Here is a 20,254-nt window from a genome sequence, read left to right on the forward strand (position 1 = left end):
GAACCCACGAACCGCGAGATCATGACCTAAGCGAAAGTCAGACGCTTAACCGACTAAGCCACCCAGGCGCCCCAGGCCAAATGCTTTTAAAAACAATACGTGGTTAGGGGCGCCTGGGTGGCTCAGTCGGTTGAGCGTCCAACTTTGGCTCAGGTCATGATCTCACGGTTTGTGGGTTCGAGCCCCGCGTCAGGCTCTGTGCTGACAGCTAGCTCAGAGCCTGCAGCCTGCTTCGGATTCTGTATCTCCCTTTCTCTCTGACCCTCCGCTGCTCACGCTCTCACTCTCTCTCAGAAATAAATAAAACATTAAAAAAAAATTTTTTTAAATGTGGTTTAATCCTTAACAACCCAGAATGATACAAGCTGTTATTGGTTTTTAAGGTATTTAATATTTGTTTATTGAACAAATAAATAGGTAGGGTTTTAAAACTGGAGATGTGTTACAAGATAGAAATATTTTTCTTCTTGTCAATCACTGATGTTAAAACCACTTGACTTTTTAACCACTTCTGTGAAGTATAAATTGACATTTAAATGTGTAACTTTGATAAGTACACACCCATGAAACAATCACCAAAATCAAGATAATCAATACATCCATCACTTCTCAAAGTGTCCTTATGGCCATTTTAGAATATCCATCAAAAAATGAACAGATAAACAAACTATGGTATCTCCATGCAATGGAACACGACTAAGCAATAAAAATGAATGAACTACTGATATACACAACAATATGTTTGAATCTCAAAATAATGAGGCTGAAAGGATTCCCTCTTAAAAAAAATAAAGATAACATTTACTCAAAATTCTAAAAAATGCAAACCAACCTATTATTTTTTTTTAAAGAGAATAAAACAAGGCTCAGAAAGAAAACACAGCTTATACGAGCAATCCTTTAGTAAGTGGTAGTGTTAGAATATAAATCTAGTTCCCATGGATTCCAAAACCAAGATCTGAACCACAAGACCCCAACGCCAACTGCATGCACCAAAACAAAATTAGAAAACATATATACTTGGTTTCTAGCATTAGAATATTTTGTCCTAATACTAAAAATTAACAATGGAATGTCTAAAAAACACAATTCAGTTTTAAAAGAATATAATAAAGCAAAAAGCATAAGGCCTATCAAACAAAAACATAATCTTGTAAATGATAGCCACCTGGCAAAGAAACAGTGTAAGCATGGATAACAGAGTTAACAGAATCCATGTTTAAAATTATCAAGCAAACATCCCAATATCCAACTCTATAATTATTAAAATTAATCAAACCACTTCAAAATATAAAAACTGGTTACAGAACTTTCAAGTAAATCCTTGCCTCTTGAGAAGCAATACTAGCCACTTATATCTTATATAAAGTCCTCAGAAGAATAATAGCTAAAAACTGAATGCTTATTGTGAACTAGACACTGTATTCACTTATCATGTGTTATTTCATTTAAAATTCACAATTATCTTAATGATAACCTAAATATGAAGGAAAAGCATTTGATAAAATATAAAACTGTTCATGATTAAAAAAAAACAACTCTCAAAAACCGGGAACAGAAGACAACTTCCTTAATATAAATGAACCTACATCAGAAATCCTCAATTACTATGATATGCTTTCCTCCTGAGACTGAGAACAAGGTATCCATATACTAATCAACACTGCACTGGTGGTCCAGTACAATAAGACATGAAAACGAATTAAAGAGTGTAAAGGTTGGAAAATCAAAATTCAAACTGTCTGTATTAACAGATAACATGAGTGTGTCTATAGAAAACTCCAGGGGTGCCTGGGTGGCTCAGTTGGTTAAGCATTCAACTCTTGATTTCAGCTCAGGTCATGACCCCAGGGCTGTGGGATCTCTAGCCTCCACTGGGCTTCATGGTGAGCAAGGAGCCTACTTAAGATTCTCTCTCTCCCTCTGTCCTCTCCCAACTCACTTGCACTCTCTTCCTCTCTAAACAACAACAAAAGTCCAAATAATCTACAAACTACTAAAAATAATAAGTGAATGTACTAAGATTGCTAGATCCAAAATCCATATTTAAAAAAAATCAATTGTTTACACATATCAGGGCAAACATTTTTAACGGAAAAAAATTTTTTTGAAAGAGAGGAACAGAGTGAGCCACAGAAAGTAGCGGGGGGTTGGGGGGAAACAGAGACAGAGAGGGAGAGAGAGAGAGAGAAAGAGAGAGAATCTCAAGCAGGCTCCATGCCTCACCACAAAGCCTGATGCAGGGCTCAATCCCAAAACCTTGGGATCATAACCTGAGCTGAAATAAAGAGTCAAACACTGAACCAAATGAGCCACCCAGGCCCCCTTAAATGGAAGTTTTAAAAATGCTATTTGTAACATTTAAGAAATTATAAAGCTTTAGAATTAAATCTAATAAAAGATATGCAAAACCTCTACGTTAAAAACTATAAAATGCTGATAAGGGAAAGTAAAAGAAACTTAAAATAAAATGAGAAGTATTTTATGGTCATGGGACTCAAAATTGTTAAGATGTCAATTCTCCCTAAGTTGATTTACAAATTCAATACAATATGAACTGAAATACCAGGATTATTTTGTATGCGGAAAATGAAAAGCTGATTCTCAAATTAACATAAAAATGCAATGGATAGCCAAGATAATCTTTAAGAACAAATTTAGAAGATTTATACTACAAGACAGAAAGATGGTAAGTTACAGTATTAGCACAAGGATAGACAATGAGACTAAGGGACAGAACTAACAGCCAGAAAGAGACCAACACACATATGATCACGTAATTTAGAAGATGCCACTGCCATTCTGTGGGAAAAAGCAAGTCTTTTTTTAAAAAATGTTGTTGGAACATAACTGTATCTCTTTATAGAGAAAAGACAATTGACCACTTCCTCATACCAAACACAGTCAATTTGAGGTGGATCACAAACATAAATGCAATAGGTAAAATAATAAAGCTTCTGGAAGAAAACTTAAGTGACTATTTCTAGGACAATGGGGTAGTTAAAATGTTCTTAATAGGGAGACAAAGCACTATCTACATAAGATAAACATTAACAGATGAGACTTTATTAAAATTAAGGATGCCTATTCAACAAAAGGCATCATTAAGAAAGTGAACAGACAAGCCATACACTGGAGATTGTGATCACACTAGGAGAGGAGGCTTGGAAGCCTGTGTTTGATATTCTCCAAACTTTGTCCCATGGGCCACTTCCTGTTCCTGATTATGCTTTGTACCTTTTAACTATAATATAGCTATGAGCATGGCTATATATATATATATATATATATATAGCATATATAGATATAGCATATATAGATATAGCATATATAGCATATATAGCATATATAGATATAGCATATATAGCATATATAGCATATATATATAGCATATATAGCATATATAGCATATATATATAGCATATATAGCATATATATATATAGCATATATAGCATATATAGCATATATATATATAGCATATATATATATATATATATATATATATATATATATGCTGAGTCCTGTGAGTCCTCATAGCAAATTATCAAACCTGGGAGTTGTGACACACCAAACGTTAGGGATTATGTGGAATAAACCACAAATATTATACTCTGTTGGAGGGAATATAAACTAATCCAAACACTCCGGGAGACCATTTGGCAATATCTACTAAAGCTAAAACATATTTCTACCATATGGCACTATAATTCTACTCTTAGACATTTATTCAAAAGAAATTAGGTACCTATATTCACCAAACACCCTTATAAAAATGTTCATTTATTTGTAATAGCTCATACTATCAACAACTCAAATTCCATTAGCAGGTGAATGGACACGCAAATTCTGACATGTTCACCTAATAGAATATTACAAAGTAATAAAACACACACATAAATACTGACTCAGGTAATAATATGGATAAACTCACTCATGGTACTTTTAAAAAGTTCAACACAAGAGCAGGAAATGTATGGTTCCATTTAAATACAAAAGAGTAGGGACGCCTGGGTGGCTGTGTCAGTTAAGTGTCCAACTCTGGGTCAGAATGATCTCATAGTCTCTGGTTTCGAGCCCTACTTTGGGCTCTGTGCTGACAGCTTAGAGCCCAGAGCCTGCTTGGGATTCTGTGTCTCCCTCTCTCCCTGACCCTCCCTTGCCTGCGCTCTGTCTCTCTCACAAAAATAAATTTTTTTTAATGTTATCCACAAAAAAGTAAGCAGAATACAATTCCATTTATGAGATTCAAAAACTGACAATACTAAGCTATGGTGATAAAAGTTACAAAAAGAGTTATCCGGAGGGGAATAGTGGGCTATGCTATTCAATACATCTGGCTATTTAAATGTAAATAAATTAAAATTAAAAAATCATTTCCCTAGTTGCGTACACCACATTTCAAGCACTCAATGGCCATAATATTGGACAGGATAGGTAGAAATGTACATTTTTATCTTTACAGAAAGTTCTATTGATCTATTCTGTTCTAGGATGATGGGAATTTTCCATATCTTGATCTGGGTGGTAGCCACATGAGTTTTTTAAATATGAAAAAACTGACCAAGTTGTACATTTAAGATTTGTGCACTTTGGGATGCCTGGGTGGCTCAGTCAGTTAAGCCTCCGACTTTCGCTTAGGTCATGATCACATGGTTTGTGGGTTTGAGTCCCGTGTCGGGCTCTGTACGGACTGCCAGCTCAGAGCCTGGAGCCTGTTTCGGATTCTGCGTCTCCCTCTCTCTCTGACCCTCCCCTGCTCATGCTGTCTCTCTCTCTCTCTCTGTGTTTCAGAAATAAATAAAATATTAAATTTTTTTTTAAGATTTGTGCACTTTATATATAACTTATAAGTCAATAAACAAAGAAATGTCTCTTAAATGACTAGGAGAAAAACATGTATAATATACATAACAAAGGATTTATACCGATCTAAAATATGAAACACTACTATAAATCAATAAGGTCAGAAACCTCAATGAAAAATGATAGGCCAATCAAAGGAAAAGATGGCCAACAAACATATTAAATGATGCTTCAGCTCATGAAAACTCAGGGAAAACAATTTAGAACATTGAGATACTACTTTTGCCCACCATATTGTCTAAAATTTATTTGAATGATGTTAACTATTTATAAAAAAAATTAAGTATGAATGTAAGTTCTATGAGTGCAAGAAATCTTACTGTCAAGTTTATTGCTAAATTCTCAAGTTCTAGAACAGTAATTGGTATATATTAGGCACTAAATAAATACTTGTGCAAGGAAGAAAGGGAGAAGGGTAAACTGAGTAGAGAAAAGTATTTCCTTATTCCTATACATTCACCATTGACTAAAGTATAAAATAGGTGCAGCCTTTTTGAGGAGCAATTTTGTAACTTGTATATCTGCTTATCTAGCAATTCCATTTATTTTCTTCCTTATGAAACACTCAAATGTGAACACAAAATATGTGAGAAACTACAGGAATTTGTACTGTAGCACTGTAATAGCAAAAATTAGCAATAACTGGGGCGCCTGGGTGGCTTAGTCGGTTAAGCGTCCGACTTTCGCTTGGGTCATGATCTCGCGGTTCGTGGGTTCGAGCCCCGCGTCGGGCTCTGTGCTGACTGCCAGCTCAGAGCTTGGAGCCTGTTTCAGTCTGTGACTCCCTCTCTCTCTGACCCTCCCCTGCTCACGCTGTCTCTCTCTCTCCTAGAAATAAATAAAACATTAAAAAAAAAAATTAGCAATAACATCTACTGTGCATCAAGGAGGAAATGGTTAAATAAACTATGGCTCTTCAATGCCATGGAATATTACACAGCAAATTAAAAAGAAATAAAGTGGATCTACAGGTATTTACATGGAAAGATCTCCAAGAGATATTAAGTTAAACAAAAAGTTGATTAATGCACACATTTAAAAACAAACCAAAAACATCCACAAAACTATGTATCATATGTATACACATATGTGTACATCAATGCATAGTATCAGGTATAAGAAACTGTAACCGATAATAGTGGTTACTGCTAGAGATGAGAGTTGAATTAGTGGGCAGTGGCTTTTACTTCTAGGTTGGGTTTTTGACAATAAAATGTATTCATGTTATTTACACAAAAACAGCCCCAAAAAAACTATTGTTATTCCTGAGGCATTGTGTTGTTTCTGTTCTACTTCCTAATGTGAAAATGGCTTCAAACTATATTTTTGAACAGATAAAACTAATCACATAAATTAAAGGATTTTTACTTTTTTTCTTTCTCTCCTATTTTTGGGTTTTTTTTAAACACCTGTGTACTTGCCACTTAGTTCAAGAAATATCCAATCACATTAACATAAGGAACTACTATCTACCTAAGCACCAAAACATTTCTCAATTTCAGAAATGGGAATACCTGAAAGCCCAACAGTTAATTTGAATTTCAAATCTTAGATCTTTGAACAAAGATTGTTTAAAGAATTGCTCCTACCCACAGCAATCATTTCCTACTAGGATGAAGCGATGAACAACAAAATAAAAACAACCAAAACTTAAAGAGCCAGTGCCTATCCTACCTGGGTCACTGGAATGTAGAGCGGCTCTCCATTATGTAGCAGTGTGAGTTTTCCATGCTGATGTAGTCGTCCTTCCGGTTTTAAACTTGCCGTCTCCTTAGGTCCTCCTTTTTTGCCACTCTCTTGTCCATTTCCTTTAAGTTCTTCAGTATCACTTAGGCATTCAAAAAATTCTTCTTCACTGTCACTCCAAGAATCCCAAGACTTTCCAACCTCTCCCTTTTCCTTATCAGTATCTTTTAGATTATCTGGCCCTAGCTGGTCTCCAGCTTTTCCAGCATCCCCTGGATACATATCTGAAGTATTTGTCTTTCTCCCCTCATCACGGGCCTTCTTTCTTTCAATACAACAATTTAACATCTTAAGAAAACAGAAACAGCATTTACATTTAAATTAGCTACAATTAAACAAAAACGTACACACTTCTTCAATACTTAATTTGCCTTTCCATCCCTTCCCTGGACTCCGACAGTGACTGTAGTAAGTAACCAACAGCAGCATGATGAGAATAGTGTATAATCCATTATTATATTTAATATTAGAATAAGCTCCAATTAAGACCATATTTAGACACTGTCATTGAGAAATCTTTACCTGTAGTTTCTGATGTAGTAAACAACATCTTAGGTCTGGGGGTCCACTTGCTAATCTATCAAATAAAGTAGTGGGAAAAGCTAGTTTTAGTAAAATGGATTCAGGTATGCAAATTTCTTTTGCTACTATAAGTTTTAGCCATAATGATAAGAAACCAAAACTAGATTTAAACAGGTAAGATAATTGAAATGGAGCAAGTAATACTAAAAGGTCAAAATTTGTTTTATCCTCCTAGTCCACATATAGTGAATATATTTGTCAAAACATAATAACAAACCAGTAATAGCTCTCAAGCTAATAGAAACTTAAAATGTCTCTGAATCCACCTCAGGAAGTAGCTAGCAGACAGTGTTTCACACTATACAAAACAGATTAGATTATATGTTCAGTTCTCAATTATTATTCTCAATATAAAAAAAACACCGATCTCTACCTCGCTTTGCCATGGGAAGCTTAAACTGCCTCTTCTAAACCACTAGGTTCCCAGTAATCAGTCAAGAGATAATACAGCTAAGCAGAGACTAGCAAACTATCTGATAAAGGTATAAATATTTTTGACTCAATCACCATTTCATATTACTCACATCATAATTGTGCTTTAGTATGTGCAGATGAGCAGTGACCAATGCAATATCGAAATACACAGTAGCTATTTTATTAAGTGAAATGTCAACATAAGTTTCACAAAGAACTTACAGGCAATGTTCAATACCTGAACTTATGAACTCTAAAGATGTTTTCTCTTCAACTATAAAAATTTATGTTCACTAGAGAAGATTTAGAAAATCCACAAAATGTATAAAGAACAAAATAAAAATATAATTTTACACTCGGGGTAACTTATGTTAACATTTGGTTCTATTTCTTCTCAATTATTTTTCTATATAGAACAGCAAGACTGAAAGACTTAGTGTACATAACACTATATTCTACTTTCCTGCAAATATGATCGTTTTGTTAGTAGATTCTTGGAAAATATATGTCTTTCCATCATAGACATATATTATGATTTACACTATTCTTTTATGTTTGGTACTTAGGTTGCTTCACCTTTTTTTCCCTATTATAAATCTGCCACAATAAACACTTGTAAATATAAATCATGTTCAAAGTTTCTTACCACTTTCCTAGGGCAGATTTCCTAGGAGAATTAATGTGTCAAAAGTATAATTCTGCTAACAAACAAAAACGTATGTACACAAACAGAAATTGAAATTATTACCCTGGAATCAGAAAGTTGTTTTCCCATCTGAAACGCATTTCAAGAACAAATTCCTGCCAGAGGTGTGCCACTCCCTTCAATCCTCCATGGTAGAAATTGATCATACATAGACACAAAGCCAATTTGTATGTTAAACTGTCAGATGGTGCAGATTTGAACTGATTATAAAGATTCTGAATTTAACAAAATAGAAACAAAAAAAAACTTGTTAACAACATATGTGCCGGTGTATCAAAAACTGTTTGGGGAGAGATTTTAATACTAAAATTAACCTATCCTACCAAACTAGTTTTTATCAAATGTCTAATACATTACTGCCTAAATGATTTTTAAGAATTCTGCAAGGATCAACAAAATGAGGCTATAGTTTAGTGAACCTAAGTCAGAGCCTCCAATTTCTTCTGTGGAATCATCATGATGTAATCCAAATGTGTTGTTTTAAAAATCTTTTAATTATAAATGAATATAAACGTATTACTAAAACCAAACACACAAAATCAGAACTAAAAATATAAAGCCTCTGTTTTTCCTTGTTTCATGAAATCTACTTCCTAAGAAGTAACTAGTGAAAAGAGTTTATCTCTATACCCGTCCCTTAAACATCTCATTTTTCAATTTATACAAGACTTGGATAAGGAACACATGAAAATTTTACTTCATTTTACACAGTTTATTTCATTAGTTTTCTACTCACTGTCTAGTTTTGAAAGACAGAGAAAAAACTGTTGTAAAACATCAATTTGGTAAATTTACAAAAAGTCTAAAATGAGGGAAATCCTACAATCATGCACTATAAATAAACTTACTTTTTCGGTTTCCAGAAAAGTTCTTACTACCCAATCAATATACAGACCAATGGCCAATGTAAAGGGTCATAATCTGAGTGGCGGCCATGATCCCTACTCAAATTTTCCTAAAGTGATTTTGAAAATAAAAAGATCCAGCAAGGCCTGGGTGGCTCAGTCTGTTAAGCGTCCAACTCTTGATTTCATGTCAGGTCATGATCTCATGGTTTATGAGATAGTGACCCACATCAGGCTCTGTGCTGACAACATGGAGCCTGCTTGGGATTCTCTCTCTTTCTCTCTCTCTCTGAGGCTCTCTGCTTACTCACTCTGTCTCTTAAGTAAATAAACCTTTTTAAAAAATATTAAAAATAAAATTAAATAAAATTAATAAAAAAATAAAATGATTCTCATGCTACCAAACTGGCAATAAAGCAACCTCTAGAAATTTAATACACTTATAATATTTTAATATTAAACTCCAACCAACTTACATATTCTTCACTCTCTGAAAGAGGATTATTATTGTCTGTTGAAGAACTTCCATCTAATGGTTTCTCAGAAGCAGCATCGGGAAATAAGAACTTAGAAGAAAAAAAAAAACATTTCAACCAAATTTCCTACTTTGTTTATATTGATAACTCATATAAATACTATTTTACTGTTTAATGGTTTTGCTGTTAAAAATGGAAATGTTCTTACTGTACTGTCCAGTGGTTCTACACTATATCAAATATTTTCCGTTTTTCTTTGAAAATACAGAGTTTCAGTGATTAGCCAATTTTAGAAATCAGATTTTTCTTAAATGTAACCACCTGGATTTATAAACCAAAGAAATGAAAACCAGTATCTCTTCACTATGATCTAACATCATTAAATCTCTTTAAAAGAGGGGCGCCTGGGTGGCTTAGTCGGTTAAGCGTCCGACTTTCGCTTAGGTCATGATCTCGCGGTTCGTGGGTTCGAGCCCCGCGTCGGGCTCTGTGCTGACTGCCAGCTCAGAGCCTGGAGCCTGTTTCGAAGTCTGTGACTCCCTCTCTCTCTGACCCTCCCCTGCTCACGCTGTCTCTCTCTGTCTCTCTCCCAGAAATAAATAAAACATTAAAAAAAATCTCTTTAAAAGAATTAAAAACAAAACAGAAGGAAAAAAATTTTAACATCATATATTCATGAGGTTCCATGAAGTCGTATCACCCATGGGTTTTCATATATGAAATATTGAGTATGATATTTAACACCTAACCTTACAAGATATCCCTTGAAAGCCAGAAGCTGCCTAAACCTGTTAATGACCAGTTTATCTTTTCAATGTAGTTTCTCTTTATGTGTGTGTAGGTGTGGTAAAAAAAACAAACAAACAAACAAAAAACAGTGCATATGACAGCCAAGCTAAATAACTAGGATAAAATCTCTAAGGGTATATTCTTAAGGGGCCTTCTGTGCAAAAATTTGTTTTCAGTCCTTTTACTTTTCAGTCCTTTTTTACACTGTTTCTCCCGAGTGTTTTGTGGTACTGCTGACTTGTGATTCCTTTTACTATGGATACGTCACCACATATTACAGAACATCTTCAAGACATTTTTTTTTTTTTTTTAATTTAAAGGAACTGCTATGTACCAACTGTCACTACCAGGTACATTTGGAAACAATATCCTACTCTAGTACCACTGTGTGTTACTGCCTACCTCCTACATATACACAAACTAAAAATGTGGTTAAGAGTCTTATGTAAATTAATGGCAGGGGTGAGATTAACATCAAGTTTCCGAATCCTGCATTCTTTTCATTGCACTACTCAAAGCTTGTTCCCAAGATTGTCCTAATGCAAAAATAGCCAGAAGTATAATTATAACTACAATTATAGTAAGAACAGCTATCATTTATCAGAAGCCTATTATATGCCAGGCAGTGTAACAGAAGGTCCTTTAATCTTCCCAGCAATCTCACAGGGTTTTATTAGCTTCACATATAGATGATGAAACTGAAATTAAATGACTTCTTCAAAATTATATGGTAAGTCAGGATTAAACCCTGGTGTGTATGGTTCCCAGGCTAGGCCTGTTCCACCACTCTATACCTAAGGGACACCTTAGCTCCTTCTAGTACTTACTATAAAGTTCCCTAGACTTTTGTGAAAAGAAGTTTTCAAAAATACAATTCTGATGTTGACCGTCTGCTTAAAATAGTATGAAACTGCAAGATAAAGCCCAGTGTTTCAGCATGGCAGGTTCCCGACTATCTCTCCAGCCCTGTCACTCCCTGAAAAGCACCCTATGATACATCAAACTGTTCAATATGCTTTCACACGTCTCTGTTGTTTCTCTCTTTCTACAACCTTCTTCTCTTCAAGATGCAACTCAAATGTCCTGATTCCCACTGCCCAGATAAAGATATACCCTCTGCTGTGTTCTCACAGTCACTATGCCAGGCTTCTCCCGTGAAACATGGCATTATAACTACAGTTTACTTTCTTTCTTCCCATTAAACTAGTGGGAATTCTCTAAATTTGGAGACTCTTACTCATTTTATATTCCCAATCCTGTGCTTGCCACACAGAAGGGACTAAACAGAATAAATGAGTATGCACACAGACATACAAAGTTAATACATTTAATTACCAAGAGAATAGTATTGAGGACATCATTATTCAGTGGTGATTCTTCTACACCTCTGTGTTTTCGTATTTTCTTCTTTGCAGTATGTACCATGTTTGAAACTGATAATTTATGAATTGGAACTGGTGCTGGTTCTGTCAATTTTGACAAAGCATGAGTTATATCAGCAATTTCTATAAAAAGAATAGAAACAAATGCACATTATATCACACCCTTAGCAAGTAAAAGTGATGAGCAAACTGCTGATTCTATAAAATATTTTAGTCACTCTTTTCACTGTTATTACATTGTCTCAGAATTCTAAAATTTAAATAAACATATTCAGCTTTATATGCATCCATGATTGACAATCGTATAACACAAACCATTTCTCCCCAGAAGCTCAAAAATAAACCTTTAAAAACCCTGCTTTTCAAAATATATTACAGTTTTGGTAGAAAGAACTTATTAAAAGTGCTTAATGTTTTAAGCTGAGGGTATAACCTGGAGAGATATGGTAGCAGTCTAGTCCATCAAAACTTGCTTTTCCAACTTCATTCAAATATGAAAAGAGATGAAAAGTTGCTGGAAAATGTGCCAAGGAAAAAGGGTTAGACTTTGAAACTAACTTAAAAAAAAAAAAAAAAAAAAGAAAAAAGAAAGTAGGTCACCTCTCCCTTCTTCCTCAAATGTGGATCGTCCAAGAATCTCATCAGTTGACTCTTTTCGACGGCAAATTTTAAAAAATTCAGTGACAAAATCACCTACAAAGAAAAAATGTTACTCATTTTTGACACTTAACTAAAAGAAATCAGTCCTACAAATTAAAGTATATATCTTTTCACAAAAGCTAGAACTAAGATATGGTAGAGAAATAAACCATTCAGTTTTTCCACCAAAGACAAATACTAATCCTATTTCAAAGATAGCCTTGTTCTTCCTTTCTCTCCACGTTCTTGGATATAAAAAAAGTTTTTCCTTAGAATTCTTTCTAGAATGAAAGGAAAAGTAACTGTATCTAAAAATATTACACTCTATGTACCCAAATAAGACAAATCATATCTTTTCTCACTGAGTTGTTCTCACTGAGTTATAGAAGTAACAAGAGTATTACTATAATCACATAGTGCCACCCTAACTGCCACCCTTCTAGAGACAAAGACAGTGCGATCTTTATTTTTTGAGAGAGAAAGAGATAGTGAGTGAGCAAGCAGGGAAGGAGCAGAGAGAGAGGGAGACCCAGAATCCAAACCTGTCAGCATAGAGCCCAATACAGGGCTCGAACTCATGAACCGCGAGTTCGTGACCTGACCCAAAGTTGGACACTGAACTAACTGAGCCAACCAGGCATATGATTAATTTTAAAGAACCCAAGAAAATGATGCTTTAGATAAATACATCATTACTGTCATCAATAAATACTTAGAACTCCCATTTGTTGAATGGTAATATATCAGGTTATATGGAGTGAAGTGGTTTGGACGAACATGAAAATGGAGAAAATATTTTCATGTGTACTAAATATAAGAGAGGAAAAAAATGCAAAGACACACTGAGGAGATGGGTTCAGAAAATTTCACCAAAGAGATACACCTACAAAAATGATAAGAGAAAGATAATGCCAGACATGATATACAATAATATTATCCCAATGGCAAATCAACATTTTTTCAGAGGATTTCTAATATTTCACTTGATTTTCAAATAACTCTATGAGGTGTACAATATTATTTACACCTCATTTTCCTCTATCACAAAACAAGTTTGCAGATGTGCTCCAACTCTTTGGAAAGGCTCTAATTAGACTGTCAAAATCAGTATTCCTTCTATCATATACCACAGGTCCAGAAGACAACAAAAGGCCGAAAGTGCTGCACTAAAAAGAATGAAAGACGGAAACATCTTCCACAAGAGGGAAAAAAACATAAAAAATTATGTTATGAATGACATAACAGCATTAGAAGAATAAAACTCAGATCACAAGAAAACATCCAAGCTTTCTGAGGTATAGACTGGTTAAAACTAAAAGATGAGAAAGAAAGGTCCTGCTAGTGCTATTTAAGAGTAACTAGGGTTCATTACTGTTGTCAAAGATTTCTTTCCTTGTGGTGTTTTTTTTTTTAATTTTTTTTTTATGTTTTATTAATTTCTGAGACATATAGACAGTGTGAGCAGGGGAGGGTCAGAGAGAGGGGAGATACAGAATCTGAAAAAGGCTCCAGGCTCTGAGCTAGCTGTCAACACAGAGCCTGATGCAAGGCTCGAACCCACGAACTGTGAGATCATGACCTGAGCTGAAGTCGGACACTTAACCAACTGAGCCACCCAGGCACCCCTCTTTCTGTGGTGTTAACCAAGATCACAAAAAAACCACAAAAATGTACCCTACCCTTTTGATAGGTGAAATAAAGTATAAAGAATACATTCAGTCTTCCTAATCCAGAAGACAGGCAGATTGATGAGGAAAGAACATAAATTCAAGAAAGTAACATAAATATGTCTTACCTAGCAAACACTGAGGATTATCAGCTTTTCGAACTCTAACAGACCAATGGGGAGCCTGAATAGGATCCAAATCACTAAATGGAAAACAATAAACATAAGATCCTAATTATGACAATCTGCAACTCATCAATTTATCAAAATGCAGTCTAATTAATTCTATAAAAGGACAAGCAATCCATTTTGCCTCCATTAAGCTTACTGTTACTCAGATGCATAAAGTCATTTGGATAAGTTTTAAAAAATAAATATCTTAAAAAATCAAAGTCTGTAGACAAAAAAGTACAAAAGGAAAAACCAGAATCAAAACAGAATAATCAAAGCACACATATAAAAATTATTTTGAACAGATAATATATAATGATAATCTAATAAAACAATTTTAGGAATACTAAAAAAGAAACAAGAAACAAGCAAGTATGCACAATCGTCTTCATCAGTTTTTTATAACAGTAAAAACAAAGACTACAAAAATTTGTACAATATGAAAAGTACTCTATTTTCTCAACTAAATAGATTACTGTGTATCCACTCAATGAAATATTATGCAGTAATTTTAAAAAAAGCAACACAGATCTATATTTACTGGCATAAGAATGTAAAGTAATACACTAAATAGAGCAAATATATACACATTTAAACTTTAAAGAGATATACTCCCAGATACTGAATCATTCTGCTGTACATGTGAAACAAATACAATGTTACGTATCAATTATTAACTCAGTTTAAAAAAAAGGATATACCCCAAAATGCTATTTTTCAAGTAATAGGTTTCCATGTAGTCCTTATTTTCTTCTCTATATCTACCTAACTTATCTAATTAAGAAAGCTCATGTTACTTTTATAATGAACAAACACAGTTATTTCAATTATATCAAAAAAAGCATCCTACTTCTGTTTGCATCATGCATGAGAAAGTACTAAAACTGAGTTCCCTTTTCTCCATTCTTCCTAGACAATATTTGCTATAATTTTTTAGATGTTTCCATTGCACAAGAGTACATGACTGGCATGTTTTGTTACTTATAACATTTAATGATCAAATATTACTCCCATACATTCTGATGACCATTATTTCTTAAAGTATTTCAGGAAATGCTTCTAACTAGCTAAAAAAAATTCAACAGAATTATGCACTGAAACCCTGCTTAGAGACACCCTTGCTAAAACAAAATAAGACGGAGATTGTTTGGGTGGGTAAGGGGTTAAATAGGCGATGGGAATTAAGAACTACACTTGTGATAAGCACAGGTCAGGTATGGAAGTGTTGAATTACTATATTGTACTCTTGAAACTAATATAACACTGTATGATAACTAACTGGAATTAAAATAAAAACTTTATAAAAAGATTGTTCATTATCCCTGAGCTAAGGATCACATCCCCAAAGTCAGCAGCTTAAAACACATCTCTAATATATTTAATCAGTCTAAAAATCAATCTTTTAAAGTAGAAAAATCAACTAACCTCATCAGAAGCTAATATAAAGAAAAAGGGAAGATGCTAATCACTTGGCAGTTAATTTATTCTACTGAATAAATATAATACTCAATATAATACTCTTAACATACTTACGAATAAACATCATTATCCACAATGATACCTTCAGTCAGGTGAGGCCATGTAGTTGCTAAATGGAGTTCACTAAAATAAACAAAACATAAAAATACTATTAAAAGCTTTGATAGTATGTGTATACCCTCAGACTCAGCAATTCTATTTCTAGAAATGTATTTTAAGTAAATAACCAGAAACTCACATATAATTATGTTAAAAGTGGTGCTATTTATAATACAGTAAAACAGGAGACAACTAGTTTAGCATACCCATATGAAGGTACTATCTTACGGATATTAAAAACACATGCTAGGGGCACCTGGGTAGTTCAGTAGGCTAAGCGTCCAACTTGGGCTCAGGTTATGATCTCATGGTTTGTCCAGCCCTGTGTCTGGCTCTGTGCTGGCAGCTCAGAGCCTGGAGCCTATTTGGGATCTGTGTCTTCCTCTCTATCTACCCTCCTCCCCACTCACGTTCTGTCTCTCAAAAATAAACAAACATTAAAAAAAAATAAATAAACATACTAGGGGCACCTGAGTGGTTCAGTCGGTTAAGCATCCAACTCTTGGTCTCGCCTCAGGTCGTGATCTCACAGTTAGTGGGTTCAAGTACCACAAAAGGCTCTGCACTGACAGTGCGGAGTCGGCTTGGGATTTTCTCTCTCTCAAAACAAACAAAAAAAAAAAAAAAAACACATGCTATATATAATAGCCAAAAATATAAATAACCCAAATATCTATCAGTTGATCAATGGATATAAAAATGTGTTATCACCATACAATGGCATATTATACACCAATAAAAAGCAATGAAACACTGACTCATGCTATAATATGGATAAACCTCAAAACCGTTTTGCTCAGTAAAAGATGTCAGATAGTAACAACCAAATCTACATAACGCAATTTACATGCAATGTCCAGAACAGGCAAGGTAGACTGTATTTGCCTAGAGCTGGAGGATCTGGGAAGATTGGGGGGATGACAGTTAAGAAGTGAAGGGTCTCTTTTTGGGGTGATAAAAGTGCTGTGGAATTAGAAAGAGATGATTACACAACTCTAAATACTACAAACCACAGAACTGTATACTTCATATGGTGAATTCTATGGTATACGAATTCTACCTCAATTTTGAAAAAACATAGATCAGAAGTTAGCAAACTTTTTCTACAAAGTACCAGGGGAAAATATTATTGTAGGCTTTTGGAACTATGCAGTCTCTGTTATATTTCTATTTTTTCTTTAAAAACCCTAAAATATGTAAAAACTATTCTTAGTTCATTGGCTATACAAAAACAGGCTACTGGTCAGATCTAATGCACAGGTCATAGTTTGCTGACCTCTTCATATTCATATATATATATATATATATATAAACATTAAGTTTCAAAAAGCTTTCACGTAAATTATAAAGAATACAAGCCACAAAAAACATAAAGGATGACATATGTTTATAAAAATATACAAACATACTTTGCACAAAAGAGTTATCATAGCAGGCCTAATACTTAGAAAAGGAGTACTTGCAGGGTTCTCCCCTGACTTGGCATCTGGGAACTTGGATTTGGGGAAGGTTCCTACCAATCCTTGACAGGAGTGACACACTCTACCTAAAATACTGGTGCAAATCTATGGTTTATGCTGAACACCTGTTTTCCTTCTGGTACATGTTTATCCCCAGATAAACACACCATGCACTGAGCTTCCAATCCGCTTCCCTGGTAGACAGTGTTTCACACATGTTGTCACAATTCACTGCTAGGAGAATTAAGTATGTCCTATGTGACTACACTGGGAAAGGAAACTTGTCCCTGGCTTTCTCTGGACCTCACCCTATATGTCTTGTTCCTTTGCTGATTTTTGTGTCGTAACTTTTCAATGTAACACACCATAGCCATGAGCACAACTAAATGGTGTGAGTCCTCTTAGCAATCAGTGAACCTGAGAGTGGTCTTGCAGAGACCAAGCTGTCATCAATCACCACCTGTAATTAGTGGGATTATGAATTTAGTGAGTATTTTTATTCCTGTCTGAATTTTATTCTGAACCCACTTCCTGGAGTGTCAAGTTTGGAGAGCAAAGAAGCCAAAAGAGTCAATTACTTTTATTTCTCTGATCTTTAGTAGTGCTCAGCTGACTGATAACTCCAGTCTGGACTCACTAACAGGGACAGTGCTTCACAACTATGTAGTATAACCTCAGTTAATAACTAGACAACAACATCAAAAAAAGAAAACTGGAGAAATCTGAATAAAGTCTGTATCATAGTTGCTAGTATTGTGCCATTATTAATTTCTTAGTTTTGATAATTGTATTGTAGTTACACTAACTTCAGAGGAAGCTATTATGTGGTAATTCTCTGTCCTATTTTTGCACCTTTTCTGTAAGTATAAAATTATTCCACAATAAAGATGTTTTAAAAAAAAAAAATAACTAGACAACAAGCCACCCTGGGCTCGAGCCTATTTTCTGAGCTGGGTCCTCTAAGGGTCCCAATGAAAACCCTGTGTTATCAAATACTTCTTCAGGAAGCTGAGTTTTTGCTTCAATTAGTCAGAGTTGACTACCATAGTTTACAAATAAGAAACGTGACTGGTGAACATATGACTTTTGCCTTTTTTTTAAAACATGCTTTCTAAATTTTTCTTACTGAGCATAAGTTTATTACTTTCATTATAGAATAAAGTTTTAAGGTGAAAAATGACTAGAAAATATATATTAGAGGACATGAATGATAAGTTTAAAATCCTAAGCTCTGAAATAATTTTGGGTATTAACCTCAGATTCAGTTCCTAAGCTTTTATGACTATGTCCTCTCCTTTCCCTTAAGTGTAAAACAACTGCTCTGACAGGGAGAGGACACTGAAAAAAAGCCTCATTTCCTCTTCCACTTCTTCCACCATGCTTTGCAAAAGCATAGTGCCCACAGCATTTGCTAATCACCATATGATTTAAACTGTCTACCACATATACCATCTTACTCCCAAATTATTTTTGTATTCTTCAATCATGTTTCTCTGATGGTTCATTCATGATTTAAAATTAAGAAGAAATATTTAATAATTCCTTCACATTTCTATGATCAAGTCAATTTTATTCTCTCTCCCTAAAATTTTCTCTAAGCAAAATCTAAATGAATGAACCTGCTGGAGGGCCACAAATATACCATTTCTCCCTTGCTCACTATGCCATGATGCATAGTTTCCCAGGAAACCGGAGTTTCCACCAATAAACTGGCCAAACTCTCTTGCATCAAGGCCCTCCACACAAGCTGTTGATTTTCCCAGAATGACCATTCTTTCTCTCTGCCAGCGAAATCCTCCCTAACTGAAATGCTTCCTTTGAGAACACTTTCCTGATGGCATCTCAATCCAAACTAGTTCTTTATTTCACTATTACTACATCTTGTCCATTTCCTTCATAGCTTGTAATTGTATGTTTATTTAGGTGATTATTTTGTCTATTTCCATCAGACTACAAATGCCAAGAAACCAGAAATTGTTTTATTTACTTCTGTATCTTCCTAATTCAGCACAATGCTTAGCACATATAATATCAATTACACAAGACACTTATTTTATCTTCTCTCTTGTGTGATTTTAAATTAAAAGTATTATTATTTTTAGCTCTATGTAAGAGTACTAACAATATATGTATGCACCTTTGCGGATGTGACAATCTCCCCACAACAACATACCCCTCAGGAAGAATTTCCTCAATTACCCCCTGAAAGAGGAAAAAAGGAAGCACAAAAAGACGCACCTGGTGCAGAGCTCCATCCAGTTCCTACTTCAAGGACATGAAGTGCCCACAATGCTATAAAATCACCACCATCTTTAGCCACAAGGCACTAAAAGCATGCTGAATCAAGATGAGTGGGAAACCATCCCAATAAACACATTTCGGATACCAAAAAAAAGTATGTGTGTGTGTATATATTTGTTAACTAACCAGATGGTTTAACTAAACAAATAAAACAGTTTCTAAATCAGCACTGTTTATATTTTCCAAATATTTTGCTCTCAGTGATTAAATTTTCTGAGACATTTTCTTATGTAAAATTTTCTTAAATTTCAGTGGCTCTTATAGAATAACAGTTGGGTAACTTAAGAGGTCACCTTTGTATACCTTAGTTAAGTCTTAATTTGCATACCTGGAAAAAGTGGTCAGAAATGTAAACACTTGCTAATTCTCAATGATGAACATATGGTAGTTTGTTATATATGACATTCTCTGTGCTTTTCAATGTATAAGATGTTTACCAAAAAGTAGGCCCAGAATCACTTCTATAAGGAATTACCAATAAATGGTATTATACACTTTTTATGTGTGATTTTAAAGCCTTTTATTTTTTAAAAAAATTTTTTTAAGTTTATTTATTTATTTTGAGAGAGAGCAAGTAAGCAGGGGAGGGGCAAAGAAAGACGGAGAGAGAGAGAATGCCAAGCAGGCTCTGCACT

The 20,254-nt window shown here is 34.5% G+C and overlaps 1 protein-coding gene across 3 annotated transcripts in view; it reads right to left on the minus strand.

Moving 5' to 3' along the window:
• The window catches only part of RAB3GAP1 (RAB3 GTPase activating protein catalytic subunit 1), a 115,177-nt gene that overhangs the window by 30,910 nt on the left and 64,013 nt on the right, over positions 1-20,254 (minus strand). For 2 of the 3 annotated variants that reach the window (XM_039229943.1, XM_039229945.1), the window contains exons 10-17: positions 15,814-15,882; positions 14,239-14,312; positions 12,405-12,497; positions 11,758-11,927; positions 9,634-9,723; positions 8,355-8,527; positions 7,133-7,187; positions 6,539-6,898 (exon numbers count right to left, since the gene is read on the minus strand). In XM_039229943.1, the coding sequence (XP_039085874.1) occupies positions 6,539-6,898; positions 7,133-7,187; positions 8,355-8,527; positions 9,634-9,723; positions 11,758-11,927; positions 12,405-12,497; positions 14,239-14,312; positions 15,814-15,882 (1,084 nt within the window). The remainder of the gene's footprint in view (positions 1-6,538; positions 6,899-7,132; positions 7,188-8,354; positions 8,528-9,633; positions 9,724-11,757; positions 11,928-12,404; positions 12,498-14,238; positions 14,313-15,813; positions 15,883-20,254) is intronic. The other variant, XM_039229944.1, reaches the window with a different exon arrangement.

The sequence above is a fragment of the Hyaena hyaena genome, unplaced genomic scaffold (genome assembly GCF_003009895.1).
Source record: "Hyaena hyaena isolate Hyena2069 unplaced genomic scaffold, ASM300989v1 scaffold_41, whole genome shotgun sequence".
Taxonomy (NCBI): Eukaryota; Metazoa; Chordata; class Mammalia; order Carnivora; family Hyaenidae; genus Hyaena; species Hyaena hyaena.